At 39.7% G+C, this 22,130-nt stretch overlaps 1 protein-coding gene across 1 annotated transcript; it reads right to left on the bottom strand.

Moving 5' to 3' along the window:
• Positions 1-2,505: 2,505 nt before the first annotated feature.
• On the bottom strand, positions 2,506-19,017 carry apcdd1l (adenomatosis polyposis coli down-regulated 1-like). Its single transcript, XM_085407423.1, has 4 exons — positions 18,462-19,017; positions 9,023-9,206; positions 8,332-8,851; positions 2,506-3,903 (listed from the first exon to the last, which is right to left on the bottom strand). The coding sequence occupies exons 1-4, from the start codon at positions 18,538-18,540 to the stop codon at positions 3,139-3,141; spliced, it is 1,548 nt and encodes a 515-aa protein (XP_085263549.1). The 5' UTR covers positions 18,541-19,017; the 3' UTR covers positions 2,506-3,138.
• Positions 19,018-22,130: the final 3,113 nt, after the last annotated feature.

Genomic DNA, 22,130 nt, shown 5'->3' with positions numbered 1-22,130 from the left:
TTTTTCATAAATACCCCTTTAATGTACTTAACAACAGTTCCCAGTTTTAAAGCTGGATCACAGCAGAAAGCCTGTGCTGAAGAACGAGCTGAAGCTGAGTAATACTTTCTATAATGTTTGGTGCTCATTTCTTATTATACAGACTGACAGATATTGTGTAAAAGGGTGTAGTGGATCACCAAAACCACATGATGCATTCATGCGTAGCTGATTGGCTGTTATGTTATATTTAAAGCGCTTAAGGGTTAGCAATGCTGATGCTGTGCAAGACTTCTATACTGGCTCTAATGGCTGACTCTTGTAAAGTAGCCTTTATTTATCTCTACGCAGCCCTTGCTTTATTTTCAGCTTCATTTATTGGTTTACGCTTGTGTTTATTTGTGCTTATCTTTGTTTTGTGTTTTTAGTGCTTTATGGAGTGCATGACTTAGCCTTCCTCTTTGATACTGCCTAGTATGTTGGTCTGTTTTATACTTACTTGTATGTGGGAAAGTTCAGTGAAGATATTGACCCTCTAAAAAAGCTTTACAAATGCACCAAATAAAAGATGGTCACAATGCTTGGCTTTCTGTTGAACAAAGTAGATAAACTAGCAGTTAGAAAATCTTACTTCCAAAAACTCAAAGAATAGTTAACATTAGATTAGGTGGCCAAAAGCACAATGTTCCTCTGTGCCAGTGTGTTGATGGGTAACCCTTTGCTAACAAGTTCATCCCCTTGATATGTTGTTTTCACCCGATCTGGCAATTTAGGGGTGGTACAGGCTGCTTTATTTTCTAATAACCTTATTAGCGAGGAATCTTGCACAACGTAAGTCCCAGATATGCCTAATTCTTCCTCGCCACTATCACTGTTATGCAGGTGTTGATAGACCTGTGTACATGTGCAGAGTATTCAAGTGTTCAGTAGATAAAGGTCCAGACACTGGTGATGAGTTTGGATGATATTCTGCACTATGCTGAGCTGAGGTGCTTGAAGTCATTAGACACAGTTGTCAGGGTTTTACAAATGGACGACATCTCCAGCGCTTCACTGACTTCAGTCACAACACTGAATATCTGGAGCTATATATAAAAAATATTCCTCTGCTGTCTCCTGCTGTTGCTCCTCTTGGCTCATTTAATGTCAAAGCGGCTGAAAAATCTGTTTTCTTGGCTGAAGGCTGTGCATCCAATCTGATATCCTTCTGTGTTTGCAGTAGTTTGACCTGCACTGGAATGTTTGCGGAGTAATGTGTGAGCCATATGACTATCAAACGCTCACCCACTTTGTGGGCTTTGAATCAGACCACAGTATGAACACCAGAGAACAAATTCAGTTAATCCTTGCCTGAATTTTCTGTTTGCTTCTTGAGATAAAACAACAGCTTGGGAATGCTGCAAGTAAACTTTTATTTTTTACATGCGCCAGTTCATCCATCGTATACTTTGGTCCATGCTAACATATTTTAACAACTTTTGGACAGATTGCGAGTCTTCAGATTTGTCCCCTGAGGATAGAAACCTACTTACACTGATTTTAACATTACATAGCACTACCATAAGGTTTGTATTTTAGACTTGCATACCTATCTCAACAAATGTCGAATGGACAAGCATGAAATCTGCAACAGACTTTCTCCAGTACAGGACTCTAAACTGACTGTACTGTTTGCTTGAAGTAAAAGCTACACTTATTCCTGATCTCAGAGGTTCGGCAGCAAGTCTACTTAGGTGTGGCAGATGGTCCCTGAGCCTGGTTGCATTGGTAGGTGTCCATTCTCTATGTAACAAGTCATTCAGTGCTTTCTGTAAGTGCCAAGTTGAGTCGCCTGCTCCACATTCACAGGTTGATATCTGCCTACCCAGTAAATCATGTGGCCCATGTACTGAAGGCTCATGTCCTTTCTCAGGCGGTCTGATTTGAGTCTACCCACCAGCCATTTGCTGCATGCCATTTCCCTTTAGTCTGCTCTTTCTGTCAAACAAAGTCTTAAAACACTGAGGTCTAGGCTGCTCTATGCAAATAAACACTGTCCAGCCAAAAATAGCTGTTGTTGATCTAAAACGAAGACAGATTCAGCGAATGCATGGCTCATTTTTCTGCCTCAAATGTCGTCAGAAACACATTTCTTGTAATACTACCTAAATTTAAGTTAAAATTTTATCCAGTTAGGTGCAGCACAGTGGGCGAACAAAGAAGGAGCACAAATCTCAGTTATCTGTGGTCACTGTCAGTGTTGGGAAGCTGTCTGATATCTTACATACAAAAACACCTCTCTCTGGACACGTTCCACGAGTTTTTTCCACACTGCTCCATTGTCCTTGCTCTTTGGGGATTCTTGGATTTCTTTCTCTAATATTATGAGGTCTTTACCTTGCAATATCAAGTACCTTTAGATGACTATTTCTGTAATGTAGAAATGTAATATAAATCAAGTTTAGTTAAAATAAACTGAATTTATAGAGCACCCCACATAACTTTTGTCTTGATGATATGAACGATGAAAAGGAATCTCACAAAAATATTATGATAAGCAACTTTTAATAGACATGGAAATATTAAATGACAAAACTAACTAAAATATTAGACAAAAAAAAGATTTTTATAAAAAAGCACAGTATAAATGGATAAAATAAATATTAATTTCATTAATTTGTTTAGACTGGCTGTTGATAGAAAAAAGACTAATACACTAAAACTTGACCAGTGATGGTAACTGTTCTTACCAATATGCTGATAAAATATTATTTACAAAGTGCATTAGTTGTACTGCATCTTGGTGAAAAGTAACTGAAATAGCCCTGGCTTGCATATTAATGAAGACCCACATTTGAAATCAGTTTGCGACTTGAGAGCATCATTTTGATTATCATACAAAGGTATCATGTTTCAAAAGAATATATGAAGTTTTACATACTGAAACGATGGCATTTGTATATATTGGTGGCTTTTATACAGATTTGTTAGAAAAAGGAGATGAAGTGAGTCATTTAGGTTAACCTACAGACAGCATATATCTTCTAAATGTCTTTCTTGCCTATTTCACATGTGGTCATGAACATGTCATCATGTGGAAGGAAAATGAAAAACAGCTGCCAGGAAAAAATGTCCATCACTGGCTTCAGCTGTTTAACAGGTTTGATTTGCGAACAATGTCTAGTAAACACAGAGCCAGCCGCAAAGCACAGATCCAAACACCAGCAGGACCAGCTGTGGAAGCCTCTCTGTCCCACTGGCTGCTAACTGTACTTGCTTGCTGTTAAAACCTGAGCGGGCGGCCTGTGTGCTTCCCCCACTGCAAAGTACCATGGGAGCCTGAAAGGAAGTGGGTCGCCTCAGCGGTCGGTCAGGACTGGACCCGTCAGTTGGCCTCTCGCCGATAAACAGCAGTGGGTGTTTCCTGTGATCCAGCTCTATCTTGAAGAGCTCGTACTCTTTATGGGGCAGCTTGATACCCAACACGGTGCATCCGTCTGTGGGGGTCAAGTCCTGCTCTACTCCGACCTCCCATCCTCTAGCACGACCACACTTCCCTGGCTTTGTACTGTTTAGCAATTTGGCTGTGGGCTCCCCCATAGCTGTGGCTCTGACCTGGGTTACCTTGAAGACAAACTCAGAGGCTCCTGAGATTTTGGGGGAGGGGTTTCCCTGAGCATAGTGGCCTGAGGCTCTCAGGGTGAAAGTGGGCTGAGAGCAGGCAGAGTCAGAATAGTGCCGGTAGATGCCCTCCCAGGCGTGCTGGTGGGGATTAAAGGTGAAGTCTCGGGTAAGAAAGAGGACATTGGGACGGGTTTCACAGCGCTGGCTAACCCATCGGCCTCCAAGAGACAGATAGGTTGCAGGGCTGCGGGGCAACACAGGGGGGCGCTGGTCTGAGGAGCGGTACACCAGAGCACATACAGGGCAGGGGTGGATGTGATGCTGCAAGAAAAAAGAATGTTAGATGTTGACCCCAAGCATTTTTTTTAATAGATGCTGTCCGTTTCTCGTTTTAGAATTACTGGCTTTGATATTTAATCCTCTTTAATTAGGCTTGAAGTTATGCTTCATGAAGGATGGGGCAAGTTTGAGTGACAAATGGTGAAAGGGTGCTGGTTTAAAATGCAAATGTGTCTCCCTCCCTGCTTTCCTAATATTCATCGTGCTACTGAATAAAGCTGAAAAGCTCTGAAAAACAATTAAACAGCAACAACGAAAATGTAGGTGCTGTTATAGGCATTAGCCAACCTCTGTGTTGTCGGTGGAACATTTTCATTTCAGCTACCTGCCAAATATCGTGGCTTCCTTTGTGGTTCGAACACCCCATCCAACACTGAGAGCCGCAATGCTTTGCAGGCATGAAAACAATCTGTTTTACATTTTTTCTCAGTAAATGACTGATACATTTTCTGTTGATTGACTAATGGTCTCACTGACTAATCTTTTCCCCTAGAGAGCTTTGCTTCAAGACTAAATTGAGCAGATTTTCCAGACTAAAAAAATGTTTTTTGGCCTGGAAGAAACTATTTTTTATAAATGTATAATATGGTCTAAACCCAAACTGCCTAGATGTTTGAAAAAAACAACAACAACAGTTTGTCAGCCTGTAACGTGTTGATCTATCTTAATTAACAGGCTGCGTCAGATTTTTTTGAATTATTATTTGGAAAAGGATTTTATCCTTTAATTATAAAGCCGAGTAGAATAACGGATAAATCAGAAACACTAATTGATCATATTTTCATTAATAGCTTGGAGAGTAATATTATGAGTGGCCTCATCATAAACGATATAAGTGATCATTTACCAGTCTTTTGTACTTTTGATTTAAATATGAAAAGAAAGGAAGAAGTTGGTTTCGTGAGTCATAGAAGGTTAAGAAACAACGAGGCAATTAACAAGTTTAGACAAGATCTCATGGAAGTGGACTGGAAGGAAGTTTATGTTAATGAGGTCAACGTTGCATATGGAGCATTTTTAAACACTTACTTGGCCTTGTATGATAAATATTGTCTATTGGTATCATTTAAGTATAGGAAAAAGAATAAGAATTTGAAACCTTGGATAACTAAGGGTCTTGCTTATAAAAATAAGTTGGTATTAATATTGAGGAAAGCCAAGAAAGACTATTATATGAAACTTTTTCAGGAAAACAAGAATAATATTAAGTGCATTTGGAATATTTTTAAAGAAGTATTGGGTAACAAGAACACACCCTCAGATCGGCCTATTTATTTCATTAAGAATAATCAAGTTGTCGATGACTGAACAAATTCAATTCTTTTTTTGTAAATGTTGGACCTACTTTAGCAAATTTAATTAGAAAAAATGACGACCCAGAATATGAGGAAGTCTGGAAAGGAGAAAGTAGAGTGGTTAATTCTATATTCTTAGCTGATATTACCATAAAAGAAAATAGCAATTGTAGAAAACTTTAAAAATAAAAAATCTTTTTTACCTCCAGAACAGCAGTGGGAAACTACGTTATCATTTCACAGAGGAACCATTTCGAAACTCTATGATGCTATTCTGTCTTTTAGTAACCACTCTAATGTTAAGCTTAAGTGTACATGGGAAGGAGAACTGGGAATTCGTATACATGAAGAGTCTTGGGAACAGGCTATAGCAAGGGTACGATCTTCCACCTCCTGTGCTCGTCTTGGACTTATTCAATTTAAGGTCATACACAGGGTGCATTTCTCTAAGTCTAGACTTTCTGAATTGTATCCAGAAGTGGAAAATAAATGTGATAAATGCCATGGTTCTCCTTGTAACCTTAGCCACATGTTTTTTCTGTGTCCTGAGCTACAAGGTTTCTGGACAGGGTATTTTGCTATTATGTCAACTGTTCTTGGGGTAACTCTTCATTCTTGTCCTCTGATTGCTGTATTTGGGATTCCTGTTCGCTCACTTACACTTGATTCCACACAAAAGGATATTATAGCCTTCACATCCCTATTAGCGAGACGTCTAATATTGTTGCATTGGAAGTCTGTTAAGTATCCTACTATTTCCCGGTGGCTTAAAGGTGTCATGTTTTTTTTAAAACTTGAAAAAACTAAATATACGTTGCCAAATTTTTTCACAAGTGGCAACCCTTTATCTCTTATTTTGCTAGTCTAGAGGTATTGCCTGTTTAAATCTACTTTTGTTACTGTTATATTCCTCTAATATGTTTGATGGTTGTGTTGATCTGTGTGGGACTGGGGGGGGGCATTGTGTTTTTATATATATATATATGTTTTTTTTCATATATATATATATATATATATATATATATATATATATATATATATATATATATATATATATATATATATATATACATATATATATATATATACATATACATATATATATATATATATATATATATGTATATGTATATATATATATATGTTTATTTACTTAGGAAAATGAAGAAAGGTTGATTGTATTACTGTTGTTTTCTTTTTTCAATAAAAATATTTTCAAAAAAATAATAAAAAATCTACTGACTGTGATGGTATAGACATGGTTATAATTAAAAAGACTTTAGACTGTATAAGTATTAAAGTATAGTGTAGTATAAGAGATATTTTAAATCTCTTGTTACAATCAGGAGTATTTCCTGATCGAATGAAAGTGGCAAAAGTGATACCCTTATATAAATCAAGAGATAAGCATAGTTTTAACACAGTTTTCAAAAGTGCTTGAAAAACTTTTTGCGCAAAGACTTGATAGTTTTATTGAAAAAAATCAACTAATAAATGAAAATCAATTTGGATTTCTTAAAAATAGATCATTGGCATTAGCATTGTTGACTTTCATTGACGATATTTCATCTGCAACCCATAATAATAAATACACAGTTGGGGTATTCGTTAATTTAAAAAAAAGCTTTTGACACATTACAACATTCTTTTTTGATTTCTTAATTGTATAATTATGGTGTGAGAGGAGTGGCATTGAATTGGTTAACGAGTTATTTAGAAAATAGGTCGCAATATGTACATTATCTCGGCAATACCTCTGAAAGATTAAAGATTGTATGTGGCGTTCCTCAAGGTTCTATTTTGGGACCTAAACGTTTTAATTTGTATATTAATGATATCTGTGACGTATCAAAAAGGTTAAATTTTATTCTATTTGCAGATGACACAAATTTTTATTGCTCTGGAGAGAATTTGAAAGATTTGGTTGAAATTATGATTTCTGAGATGTTAAGATTTAAAAAATGGTTTGATGTAAATAAATTATCTTTGAATCTGACAAAAAACGAAATTCATGATATTTGGCAATCGTGTAAAGGAGGAAGAAGTCATTATGTCCATTAATGGAGAATTGATTGAAAGAGTTACTGATTTTCGCTTTTTGGGTGTAATAGTACATGAAAATTTGACGTGGAAATCACATATTGAATATATTAGAAAGAAGATGGTTAAAAACATTTATATTTTGGGAAATGTAAGAGATTTATTAGACTACAAAACAATGCGCATTTTATATTTTTCATTGTTTTTCTCGTACTTTAGTTACTGTGTCGAAGTTTGGGGGAATACATATGAGAATACTATAAAACCTCTAAACTTATTACAGAAGAAAGTGATACAAATGATTCATAATGTTAAATATAGAGAACATACAAATAAATTATTTATAAAATCGAAATTATTAAAATGAGGAGATTTAGTGAAACTACGGACACTATTAATTATGTTTAAGGCTAAAAATAATTTTGCCTTTTAAGTTACAAAGAGTATTTTTAATGTGTTTGGGGGCAGAAGACAGCAGAAGGAAATTTTATTTTAAGCATCAGCTAGCTAGGACTACACAAAGATTAATGAGTCCAACGGTTAGGGGTATACGACTGTGGAACTCTCTTCATTATAATTTAAAGAATTGTATAAATTTTCATTGTTTTAAAAAGTGTTACATGTCTAAAACGATAACTCAATATGAAGAATGTGAATGAAATTGGAGTTAATTGACAAAGGATCCATTTTTTTTTTTGCCTCATTTATTTTATTTACTTATCATTTCTCCTTGTTACTATGTGGAGTGGTATGTTCTGATTGTAAATTTGTTGTTTGGTTTGATTTAGGACCGGAGATAAATGTTAATGTTAGTTTGTTCCTTAATTTTTGGTGCCCACTTGCAATATAAGTTGGATTGTAGATAGGGGGCAGGGTTTAACAAGAATATTTTCTTCTTCCTGCTCCTTTTCACACATGGTTGCAGTGCTTTACTGATAGAAAGTGTGGTTGGTTTGTCTGAAAGAACTAACTGTGGAAACTGTTGTACCAAGTGTGAAATAAATAAATAAATGAAATGAAATGAACAGAAACTGCTTTCAGTGCTTATTGATAAAAAATCACCGTACTGTCTTACCATGGCATTCTGCAGTGGTTGCTGGTACCCAGTAGGTTTGTACTGAGTTCTTTGTGTCCAGTCAGTGTGGATATCCCCCAAGAACAGCTCCTGGACCTTCCTTCCATGGCTGTGGTATTGCGTTTCTACTCGTACTAAACCCATCTCCATCATGGAGAAACCCAGTGCTTCCAGACATCCCCTCCCTGCCCGGGTGTTGTATAGCTCGTAGAGCTTCCCTGGCACCACTCGACCCAGGCTGAGACCTACGCATGTTGAAGGGAGCCTGGAGGCCAACCTCTGTTTGGCTGCAAGGCTATGAACCACAATGGCCACTTTGCTGAGGTGATGCTCAGCTTCAGTAGCCCCACGAGTGATCCAAGAGGCCTGGCGCAGACGGATCTTTCCCCTGACTATCAGGGAGTAGCTAGGATCCTCGCAGCTGCTGTCGGTATAGTAGTGCTGCAGGGCCTGGAAGTGACGGTTGGGATGGAAAGTGTAGGAGCGGGTAAGAAACTCTGGACCAGGACGAACTTCGCATCTAAATGCAGAAGGAGAAAAATTATATAGGCAATTATTTTTATGGATAGCTTTCAAGTTCTTAAGTATGACAGAGATGACTCTGAAGTATTGAATTATTTGGGACAGGTCTTGATTTGGCTTTTGTTTTTAAGATGGAGGGTCATTATCATTGCTCTATATGAATTTGTACCTTATTGATACCCAAGTACCATCCAGTTGTGGTGGTATATCTGCTGTGATTCTCACTCTGTCCTGTATGTTATGGTACTGACAGTGGGGCTCCCACTGGAGGCTCTCACTGAAGTTGGAGGAGGATGCAAATGGACCTGTTGGCACCTCCCAAAGTTTTGTCCCTGTTCCTACCACCAACAGAGCTGGAAAGAAAAATCAAAACAGTGTGTCAGTTATCCCATCTGATCAACACAAATGCTTCGCTCCATGGCATGGGAAGACTCTCAGCCTCCGTCATTAGAAAATAAATGGAAATGCTAAGAGCCTATTGGTTATATTCACATTTCAAACAAGCTAGATTCACTGCAGTTCAGTCCAAACTCTTTTGGGATTGTACTTTTGTTGAATTTTCTATGTAATGAGGAGAAAGACTGCTATTTATCCATACATGGCTGTAAAACAGGACCTTTGTATCAGTGCTAAAATTTTGGCTTGTCACTTCAATCAGCCTGCAGCTGCAACATACAGGCTTTTAGTTTGCTTTGAGACAGGAGGTGTGAGTGGAAGTGTTTGTGTGGGAGTGTGTAGTCTTTGTACTGTATATATAGTTATATTTTGTTTTTCTCAAAAAATTGCAATAATGCAAACGGGTGGGTCAGCAACAGCAGCAGGCCAACTGAGCCAAACACATCTGCTGATAATATGATTTTAAGAAAAACACTCATGATGATTAATGTTCTTGTTCTTGAGTTTTCCCAAACACTGACAGCTAATCCAAAGGAACGCCGTATTCACTCTATAGCATTTTATTGATCTGACATTTGCACATCTGCAGTGTGTCTGCCATTAATCTTAACTGCAATTTCACCTCAATGCGTGTGTTGCCAACAAGGTCGAGTGCTCTGGTGTGGTTTCCAACCAGACCAAAGCGATAGGATTTTCTGATTGCACCCTCATGGTTGCAACATGAGGAAGCCCTCTGGGGTCTGTCTGGGCAATGTGCGTACTTTTGCGTGTGTCAAAGTTATGGCTTCAGCTTTAAATCCCCCCAAAAGAAATGTCAAAAAGCAAAGCTACATGTGTTCTCGCAGATGCCTCCATCTTCTGTTGCATTCATTTTCATTTGTTGACTTGAAATATCCTCATTAGGCTTTTACCATTTCATGTAACCTTTACACAATGAACTTGTGAAAGTGTGTTGGTAGGGGAATATTGTCACATGTGGACAGAATGACTGTGTTTTTGCTTAGAGTGTGGTATCAGCCTTCTATCTAATGCTGTCATTTTCTGGGCACATTCCTCAGAGATTTTGGTTCATATTGACATGATAGCATCGCACAGTTGCCACAGACATGTCAGCTGGTCATCCATAATGTCAATCGCCTCTTCCACCACATCCCAAAGGAGCTCTATTGGCTTGAGACTCTGCACTGTGATGTTCAGCAAACCAGTTTGTGATGGCCTTAACTTTGTGACACTGTGTGTGTGATTTCTGCTGGAAGTAGCCATTAGAATGGTGTGCTCTGGTCATGAAGGGACAGATATGGTCTGTAACAATGCTCAGGTAGGCTGTAGCATTTAATCAATTGGTGCCAAGAGGCCCAAGGTGTGAGGAGAAAACAGTCCCCGCGCCATGACACCAGTACCACCAGTTTATAATGCTAATATAAAGCAGGAAAGATCCATCGTTTCATGTTATATGCCAAGATCAGATCCTGCCTTCCAAATGTCCCAGCGGAAGTCAAAACTCATCACACCAGGCAGCATTTTTCCAGTCTTCAATTTGAGTGAGCCTGTGTGAATTGCAGCTCCAGTTTTCTGTTCTTAGCTGACTGGTGTAGCCCACCTGCTTCAGAGTTTGACATGTTGTATGTTCAGAGATGCTTCTCTGTAAAACGTGGTTGTAGCCTGTAGTTATTTGAGTTACTTTTGACTTTCTGTCTGCATGGAGGAGTCTGGCCATTCTGCTTTGACCTTTGACTCCTACAAGATATTTTCGCACAGAGAACCTCCGCTCACTGGATATTTTCTCTTTTTTGGATCATTCTCTGTGAACGTTAGAGATAGCTCCAACTATTCAAAATCACTTTTCTTCCCCTTTCTGTTGCTCAGTTCTAACTTCAACAGGATGTCCAGACCATGTCTGCATGCCAAAATGTCTTGAGTTGCTGCCATGTGATTAACTGTTTAGATATTTGTGTTAACGAGCTGCTGTTCCTGATGAAGCGGCCAATGAGTGTATATGACTGCTAGCTAGTGGCGCATTCTAGAATATGTTAGAAATTTTGATTTACCAGTCAGGAATTTTTTGTGAGACACCCCCTCAAGTTGGAAATGGCAATATTAGTGGGAACAGATCAACATACCCTGATTTAGCTATCCAAGATGGCAGCACTGAATGTAAACAGTAAAACTGTAAAACTGCTACATGCAGATCAGGCTCTATCCACGAAAGTGCTTTTTAAGTGCTACAGTCTTTTGCTGAAAACATTAGAAATTGTTGCACTTTTGCTTTAAGTTTCTTTTTAAGTATTCCGCCTAGTTTTTCCTCCCTTTCCTTTTTACTTGCTCTATTATTCCTTTTACTCCCATAACTGTCACATTCTCCCTTTACTACTTTTAGTAAGCTTACACCACATTTTTCAGGGAGAAGATCACCTGTCGAGGCTACATTTGAGTTTGGAGTAAGTTGTGCAAGTTTCAGCTATGAGGACCCACAGACCACTCGGTTTTCCCATGGCTCAGCAAATGAAGCTCAAGGACTTTTGAACGGAAAGTGTGTGATGTTGATTTTCCTTTAAAAGGCTCCAAGATGGAGGCTGACGGATCTGCATTTATTAACCTTGTTAGTGTCAAATGGAGGATATTTTTTGTTCCCTTTGCTCTTGGAATGCTTCCCACACACACTGACCACAGCCGCAGACATGTGTGCTGCTCAGTCGTTTCCCAACGTCCTTCCAGCTGATGCTCACACACATAAACAAACACACAACCGTAAAGTCTGACCTGTACATCCATCGACCACAAAGCCAGACTCAAACTCAAAGCAAATTTTTCCTCCTTTCAGCAGTCTGTCGGTATGTTGATAAGATTAATTCTTCTTTTTGCTGTCACAGGCAATGAAACATGTTTGCAATTTCCCCTATGTGGTGATGTGTTTGTTTATGCTCCCTGTCACTGCAGCTGGTGAAGAAACCCGGTCAGTCAGTCCCAGCTGGGCTCCTTTGGGAGAACCCGGAGCAGAAATACTAATCAGGATTAATTAATTTCCACGGCTCCTTACAAGTCATCCAATTGGTCTGTTTTGTGTTATCTGTCCATGCAACATGTTGCCTAAGTGGTTACTGGCATAGAGCACAATGAATGGACACAGAGACAAGAGTCCCAGTCTGTGATGTGGAGTCATTTGGACTGGTATATTGGACTTTCTGTTCTTGCCAAAGCATTTCTATAGAGTGTTTCTTGAGGTCACTTGTCATTCAGTCCCTTTCCCTCTCTTGGATCTCCTTCCAGTTGGGCATATGGTTGCATTTACTAAAAGAGTGCTCATAAAAGCAGAGCTTAGTAAAACAAAATTGCTCATCGTGGGGTTTTAAGTATTCTTCTACAAAAGAGCCCTATTCCAACCACAAGTGAGGTGATGGTGTAATACATATGATAATATCCAATCCCAGTCTCCATTTGGAGGAGATGGGGGACTATTTTACTTGATTCACTTCCTACACAGGCAGTCACATTGCATTAGTTTTACCCTGCAATGGTTCCTACTGATTTATTTTTCCACAGCGGGCCCTAAAACTTCCCACTCATATGGCCTGTCACAGCATAGTGGTCAGTGCATCTTTTAAAACAGATTTCATTACATATACCAGTAAAACTTTATGTAAGACTGAGACTTGAAAGTTACATTTAAGCTTAAAGATGGATTTGATGCTTGTGGAAGTAGCTGAATTTATTAAATACTTTTTAAAAGGTAGAAATTATCTTTACAGAACGTGTAATAGCATTTAGAGTAATGTACAGTGACCATGCGCTAAAGAACTAGATTTACCAGCATTAAGGTATTCATAATAGTATGCTTTCTATAATCTTCAACAATTTTACACTACTGTGTTGATCAGAATATTTAATAATTGTATACTTCTTGGATGACATTAGACTGTTATTTTAGTGTTTCTTTTTCTAATCTCATTAAACAGTTAATTACTTTGAAATATAACTCCAGGTCCTCACCTTAACCCCCCAAATCAGCCTCTTCTCTTTCTTTAACCGCGACAAAAATCTTCTTTGTCACATTTTTTACAGAAATGCTGCAGGAACATTATAATTCCTAAAGCCAAAGTCTAGTTTCCTCAAAAACATCAGAATTTACAGTATTCAACAATATCCAGAAAGAATATGTTACTGACTACATACAATGTGGGTTTCATGCAGCCTTATGACTTGATAGAAAAATACTAATAAGCATTAAAGAGAAATCACTTATCAGAAAAGTAAGCTTACAGGTTTCTACATTCAGCGACTCACTGTTTCTGCATTTTTATTTACATTCATCCATTTTCTTCCGCTCATCTTATGGGAAGGCAGAAAGGCAGCATGCTGCAGTGGTTAGCACTGTTGGCTCATAGGAAAAAGGTCCTGAGTTCAGCTCCACCATCTGACCCCTCTCTTTGCAGGGTGTTCTGGGTTCTGTCTGGGTAGTCTGGTTTCCTCCCACAGTCCAAAGAAATATAATTAGTGGGATTAGGTTAACTGATGATTCTAAAGTGCCCATAGGTTTCAGTAGGTGTCTGTCTCTCTGTGCTAGTCCCTGCCTCTTGCCCTATAATGGCTGGGATAGCATCCAGAATCCTTATTGTGTTCATAATTATTTTAAAGCCAAGACCAGGAGAAAAGTTCTTCTGTAGGGGACGTTTGCTGCTCTATGCTAATTTCTTATATTAATCTTCACATTCTGGAGTGTCAAAAAAAACAACAGGTCGTTTTGTTTTATTATCCAATAGATGAATCCAACAATTGCCTTCAAAGCTGTTCCCTTATTGAGAAGAATGTGACAAATTCTGGAATGACAGGATTAAAGCCACCTTCCTACTCTACCCCTTGATGCACTCCGGCTCTTTTAATTGCCATCAAGCCTTACAAAACACTGCTGAATCCACAAGCAAAAATCATTCCTCTAAATCGTGTAGATTTACCATTCTTCCACCAGAGGTCAGTGCCGCAGCCTGTGAGCTGCGTGTGGTCTGGACGGTCAGTCTGTCATCCCCACTAACACTGGCGTTCGCCTCATCTGACTGATGACCAGCCAAAGTAATCTACCTGTCTTTGAGCTCATATATTCCTTCAGTTCCCCCCTACACACGCACATACGTACACTTTCACAAAAAACACACTGCACACATTGATGCACAGTAGACTGCAGAAGGGTTACCATTTATATGAGACCTCCGGGTTGCCCTCTGTTTGTTTGTTTGCATTTGTGATTACGGTCTGGCAGCGCTCGCTCTCCTCTCTCACGTCTCATCCACAGAGCCACGTTAAAAATAAGGCTTTATGTACGTCTTTATTTGGAGCTATCCTGTAAAAACAAGAACCAGATCCTGGCACTTTTAATTCAGGGCTTGCGGGGAATCAAGTGCATGACGTTGAAGTTGACCGCACAGCTGGTCCATCACGGAGAGAGATGTCTGTGTCTTCTTCACAGCTACTTCTGAAAATATTTAACAGAGAATCACTAAAGCTGCCAAAATGGAGGCAGCCTAGGTGAGGGAAAAATATCCAAATAATGTGTTGACATGAAGGCAGTGTTGGACCAATCCCCCCAGTATTTTAAATAAATCTTCCAACTTCTTCTTCTTCTTCTTCTTCTTCTTCTTCTTCTTTTAACTACATCCTTACCCTCTTTCTGTGCTCTGATCACTCTTTGTGCTGTGGATCAAACTCCCTAAACTGTCCCTGAAGTGCCTGTGCCCTCCTGGCCCTCCTTCCTCTCCGCCTGATTACTTTTCTCGCCCCCTGATGAAAAAGCCATGATATTTATGCCTCATTTGTCCTGGATGGATTTCAGATTTCTCCTTTCTTTCATCTGTCTTTGTTTATTTTCTTCTCTTTCTCCGTGTGTCTGTCAATGGTTTATGAAGTGAACGAAGTTCATGACAGTAAGGGGTGGAGTTTGGAGGGGTGAGGCATCTTCGTGCTCCAGAATGACAAGATTAGTGAGGTGCATGTGTGCACGTTCTCTCAAAAGCAACATTAAATGCTACAGAAGCTCATCATTCCACATATTTAGGTGACTGCTGCACATTATTCACAGTTCACAGCTGCTTTTTCAGGCTTCCTGACTCACTCAGCTGCCATCCAGATTTTGGATAGGTGTTAATAGCCAATGATTCCTAAGCGTTTTGGCTTGCAGCACCTGATAATGAAGGGGTGTGTGCTGGCTGCACAATGTTTTGCAGGATATCCACATATAGTGCACAATGCGCAGTGAAGATTGATATTCCTGCTTGTGGTTTTATTTTTTCTCACGGCTCCTCTTCTAATCTAAATAATTGAATTAATCTAGACGATGCAACCACCTGCATAATAACTTTTTACTCTTAAAAGATCCACTATTTCAACAGATTTTCACTGTTCAGCAGAAACAATAATTTTATTTATCTTATCCAAAAAGGTAAGAGTACGCAAACATGGGGTGTAAATATTTCAATACAACAGGCCGCACAACAGTTGTTCTACTTTTTTCTTTTAAAAAAGTGCTCTTTTTTTTTTTTTTTTACTATTTACTATTTACTGTTTGTTTTAAACCATAAAGGATTTATTGTCTTCTGGTTCTACACCAGTGAATGACTATTGATACTCATATATCCCTCCATATAATGCTTTGAGGACTTTATTCAATACTCCGTTCTGCTGAATACAGATAGAAGATGTTGGTGCCCAGTGCCTGTTGCTAAAAACACAGAATACACATTAAACATCTTCTGCGTTACCTGGACCTGCAGTTCTCATTTGGTAGAAGCTAACCCTTCAGCCAAACCTCCTGTTCCCTCGATGAGCTAACACATTTATTATAAAGCAGCCTAAGTTATCATTATCCCTTCAGCACATTTATGCTGTGTGATTCTGGGCTGTCTAAGAAAAAATTTAAAGGCGTGAGAGAGGACTCTCATGCAGGCTGACACAAACCTTGATTTGGCAACTAAAAATAATCTATGTTGACAATACTTCTGAACGCATGCTGATGGTATGGTATGCTTTTCTAAACTTAGTCCTTTCTTTATTGATTTAGATTCTGACAGTTTTATTGACACATGTTAAGCTTGATCAACTTGGTACACAGTCAATGCCCTCATTGTTAAGGCACTAGCATTCAAAACTGTAATTACTGAATTTATAATTATAGTCTTTACGGCATAGATAATGTACTGCTGCCCTGCTCTGTCTCCGCACAACAGCATGCAAAGTAGATTTTTCTCAGCCAGGGCTGTTTTGCAGGAATATCCCTTTCCTTTCCTTCCACCCTTGTCACTAAAGTCAGACGAAGGTCAGACTGATTTAGAGGTTTTCCTAAGAACATGAGGTCCAGTGTGTTATTCTAACCCTGGGTCCCCGTTTCTTCTTTTGGCTTTAACCCCAGCATCTCATCGCAGCCTTCCAGGCCAGGAGTATCCTTCTGTCCCCAGGGCAGCACAAGGACAACTACTGTTGTCTTTTCATCACAGTGTAAGCTGCTTAATCCAACGGCCTCGTTTATTTAGACAAGGGATCAACAGGGGTTTGCCCAATGGATGCTGCTGCCAGTTCCACTGTGGTTAGCAAACTCTGGCTCCTATTCACAAAGCAACAACTCACACACACACACACATAATGTCGTACTGCGTAAAACAGCTGTCTCCTCAAGCCAACACATCCACTTACTCTTCAACGATGTTTTTCAAAAGTCTCTGAAAGCCAGCAGCACATTGAAGCCCAACGCTGGATTTTGAGCTGTCTGACAACGAGGAGGATTCTTTGTTATACGAGCACCTTCATTCATTGTGGTCTTTTTTTTTTGGTGGACAGCCAAGGTACTTAAGATTTAGATAGTGGACAGGGAAGTTGATGGTCCGTTGATGTTTTTGGAACTGAAATTTTAATTCTTTCATCTTAATTCAAAAGCCTGGCTTGAGATGGTTCTGGAGATCTGGTTGGTGGCTGTTTCATGTACTTGGAGAGAGGTGGAACCTGCTACAGCCAAGATGTAGCTTAAACAAAAATGATTAGGGGTTGGATCAGACATTTTATTATCCAGTTCAAGCTGGATGTGTGCTGAAGGAGTTTTTTAAATCCAGTTATACTTGGTCACCTTTCCTTTTACACGTTCAAAGGTGGAGAAAATCTCCCAACAAAGTGTGGGTAAATGACAAGTTTTTCAAAAGATTAACTTTTAGAACTGAGCTGTTACTTAGTATAGGAAAGGAGCACAAATCTGAAATAATAAAACATCTGCCAAAAGTTATAAATACATAATCCAAACAAATTCCTCTTTAAAGCTTCTCTAAGCGGCTTTCTGCACAGTTTGAACTGTCCTGTGTGGAGCTGACGACTCAACCTTGCCGGTCTCCCACTGACAAACTTGAGTGGGGAAGAAGCGAAAAGCTCAAAGATACCAGTCTACTACTGAAGCATTGAGCAGGAGATGGTTCTGAAGGGAGGGGAAAGTAAGGCTGGCACCAGACAGATGCCTCCTCCTGTCTGCCTCCAGCCACCCATCACCCTAACCAGCCCTGATGGCCAAAATGCTTTGCTTCCATGATCGAGGCCAAGCGGACAGATCATCAGCTCGGCACAGCAGCTTGAGGTAGGGTCAGTAATGGCTGTCTGCTGTTATTCTAACCATTAACATAATGGCAACATTAGTTCCAGGGCCACGCTTCTCTGCTCCTAGGGAGCCATTGTTTAAAGGCACCAGCTTGAGCCCCTTTTTGAAGACTCCTCCAGTGGCCACAAACGCTTTGAAGACGCTCACAGGGGGAGATGGGGAACACAGACGGGCTATTCATAAGTCTAACATCAGCATAATTTGTGTTTAATTTTTCAAAGTGGTGATCCACATGTTGAGCTTTCATTTGAATTGTGACAAATAGCATAATGACTTCCTTATAATTATGAAGATGTCAGCTTTAATCTCTGTTTTTTTTTGTCTGACCATGTGTTCGTTCTCCAATCTAAAGTTCTAGCTCTAGTTCTTACAAGAGTAAGCATTTACTGTCTCTTATTCTTTTCCTAGTGAAACATTTGATTACAAGGGGGTATCTGTAGCTCCGGATTACCTGCTGAAGTGTAAAATGTAAATTTTACATGACTCGTGGTCTTTGTGAGTTTAAGCCTACTGTAAAATAACATTTCTCTTCAACATTTTTCAAGAATCAAAATCTACACCAATTAACTACGCCGAAGTCAGTGCTTGAACTCACCTTGCCACAGAAACCAGACACCCCTCAACAGGTGACTGAATCGTCCGCTTGACATGTTTCCTGCTCCCGCGCCCTTCATTCACACACTGTGTTCAGAATATAAACTGTGATCCGTGGGAAATCCAAAACACAGAGATGGCTCCTGTCAACAAGAAACAATCATGCAGGATACCAACATGACAAGAGCTCATGAATGAAGTTCCCAGTAATCCCACAGACAAAACTCTAATTTCCACTTCAGCCAAAAAGGTGTTTTTTGTTTAAAAAAACAAACAAACAAGTAAAAAAACTCTTCTTTTCTTTTAGCTCCAATTCTTGGCTTCCATGGTCTGATAAAAAAGGTCCTCTGTTGAGGTCATCCGTTCATGAACCTCTGCACACTGGTGGTTTCCTTGAGCTGACGCGGGGTGAGAATAAACTCTCTCTCAATCATACACCGTTGTCTCACTCCAGTGCAGCACTGTGAATCTGTTCCACTCAAAGCATGTGCAGTGAGGGTGTGTGTGTGTGAGCAGGAGGATTGTATGTGTGTGCACTCCTGTCTGGCTCTTATAGTTTTGAGCTGAGAGGAGGGAGTAAAGAGAGAGAGAGGGATGGAAGAAGGGAGGGCAGATATAGGGAAAGTTTCAGCGTGTGTGTGTTTGTGTGTGTGGAGGAGGGGGATTGAGCTTCAAGCTTCCTTGAGCGAAGACTCTGAGAAGCTTTCAGAGCAAGGTGCAAAAGGGCAGGGATGAAAAGAAGTTACTGCTACGGTCACAATCCCACAGCACGACTCGGTTAAACAACAGCATAAAAATGAATGTATAGGTTCAGGCAAGGAACAGCAATCTCAGTATGTGACATTAGGGAGAAAAAAAAGTCAGTTTGTGTGGGTCAGTACTGTCACCTGCTAGTATTTATTCATTAAAGCTGTGGTGAAGCTGAGACTGAGGTATACCTAGTACACATTTTTTGATTCGGTCTAGATTAATCTCTGCTTTATGCCTTGTTAGCAGTGAAGAGCAAAGCATTACTGCGCCTCTCCATTTATAACTCCAACCAAACTTGAGCCACTTCCCCAAAAATCTTCCTAAAATTTTTGGTCTAAATTTAAAAAAGAAAAAAATATGTGTGTGAACAATGATTGGAGGGACAGCGTGAGTTTGCATTGGAATTAATATATAAAAAAGATGTGTGTAAATAGCTCAGTTACTACTCCAAAGACTTTACTGTAGACAGTTTTTATTGGATTTAAGTTCTCCCAAAGAAATAGTCCCAATGAAAACTGTTGACAGTGAGGTTTGTGGCATATTGGGAGTAATGGAAACACAATTTCTGGGAAGAGATGCTGCTGCTGCTGAATGTTTTAGCATAAATTTGTTAATGCTGTGTTTGTGATACAAACTCACAAAGTTTTTAACATAAAATCAAAACAATCTACTGGTCAAACTCCCGTGGGTGCATTTCTTTCAGTTTGGGTGCACTGACCCTTTAAGCTGAGGGGAAAAAAAAGGCACAAATACATGTCAGCAGCAGCTGCGCACACACACGCGGTTTGCACAAACCTGCAGCACACATCATTAAAAAAGGCACATGCATAGACAGACGCTCCAGTCACACTGATTCAGAGGCTCTGCGTATACATGTGGTCTGATGGAGATGTTGACAGTGTTGACCACTGCAGAGGTAAAGAAAGGTTTCAAAGTGCCTGCCAAGTGAGAGTTGGCAACACATCTGCGATGGGTGGGCTGACCGGAGCCCTGGCACGCAGACAGGGCAGCATACACTCCCGACCTACCATTACACACATATGCAGTCAACGGCCAATGCAATTGGGTGAAGCAATTTTACCACCGGTGTAGTGTTTTATATGGCAGATTTGTAATGCATCATCCTGCTTATATTAAGTTTTCTGTGCCAATTGTCAGGCGGCCTAAGCATTTTCTTCCTGAGCCATCGTCTTCAAAGCAACAGCGCACAGTTTCTCACAGTCTTTGCACCACATTCTCAAGGTCACGGAGGACTAAACGGGTATTAAAGGATATTTATATGTGTGCTTGTGTGTGTGTGTGTTTTCTTCTTCTTCTTTTTTTTAATTTGAGGGGGAATTGTTGCCTTTGTACCTTTAATAACAACTTCGTGGTCCCTAAGTTAATTGCTGAGATTGGAAAACATCTCCAAAAGGGAGAAATGTGAGCAGCCAGACAATATGAGAAGTTTTAAAATGCACAACCAAGTTAGTCAAACATATCATAACACAGAAAAAAAACTTAAAATTCAAACTTTCACACACAGTGTTGAAATAAAATGAGGATTTTGTAAAACAAAAACAAAGTTACTTTCAAACAATACCAATTTGTTATGTTGCGGTATAAAAAAAGATTTGACGCACCAGATTTAGACATCACAGTCTGAAAATTAGAAGAATAGAATAAATAGCTACTCTGAGAAATTTAGGAAGTAGGGAATACTTCCATTAGCAGCAGCTTTAATGCTTTTAAATAGAAAAACATTAAAATAATACCAAATTTCACATAATCAATATTAATTAGTTTTGGTGCTGCAAGATTGGTGAAGTGAGAGCTCATTGTCCTTGGGTCCATCTGCTAAACTGACACACTAAAGTGGGTCTTAGTGTGTCCTTGTTGTTATCCTTGTGCCAGCACGGGTTCTCTCCAGGTACCCTGGATTCCTCCCACAGAATGTTTCCATTCTGGATGTTAGCTTAACTGGCAATTCTAAAGGTGTGAATGTCTCCCTGTGTTAGCCCTTCAATAGATTGTTCACCTGCCCAGACTGTAAAGCCTCTCTACCTTATGACAGCACCAGGGACAGGCTCAGCCTCCCACATCCCTGTATTTGATTAGTGAAAGTGGATGGTAAATGGCCTGTATTTGTATAGCGCTTTACTAGTCCCTAAGGACCCCCAAGCGCTTTACACATCCAGTCATCCACCCATTCACACACACATTCACACACTGGTGATGGCAGCTACATTGTAGCCCCAGCCACCCTGGGGCGCACTGACAGAGGCGAGGCTGCCGGACACTGGCGCCACCGGGCCCTCTGACCACCATCAGTAGGCAACAAGGACACAACGACCGAGACTGTCCAAGCCAGGGCTCGAACCAGCAACCTTCCAATTACAAGACAAACTCCCAACTCTTGAGCTACGATCGCCCCTGATAATTGGATAATATGGATGATAATTGAACCCTCACCTGCTGTGTTTAGTGGATGAAGACATTTTCAAGAAGAACAGACATGTTGTGGAAGAGATCCAGAGATAAATAATATCTAATCATTCAATGTAGAGTATTGTGTAAAGATATAGTGAGTGAAAAAAGTGAGAGAAGAAGAAAAATGCATCATGGGAATTCCACAGCAGCATAGACCTATTACAATTGTAAAGCGCTTTGGGGTCCTTAGGGACTAGTAAAGCGCTATATAAATACAGGCCATTTACCATTTACAAAGTAACTATAGGAGGATCCAGGGTCACCTAATCCAGCCCTAACTTTATGTTTTATCAAAAAAGGAAAGTTTTAAGCCTAATCTTAACAGTAGACAAGGTGTCTGCCTCTTGAATCCAAACTGGAAGATGGTTCCACAGAAGAGGGCCCTGAAAACTGAAGGCTCTGCCTCCCATTCTGCTTTTAAATACAAGTAAACCTGCAGTCTGAGAGCAAA

This window comes from Rhamphochromis longiceps, linkage group LG5 (assembly GCF_057381845.1).
Source record: "Rhamphochromis longiceps isolate RC_006_pf linkage group LG5, R_longiceps_female_GT1.1, whole genome shotgun sequence".
In the NCBI taxonomy this organism is placed as follows: Eukaryota; Metazoa; Chordata; class Actinopteri; order Cichliformes; family Cichlidae; genus Rhamphochromis; species Rhamphochromis longiceps.
This window is presented reverse-complemented; position numbering and strand designations above follow the sequence as displayed.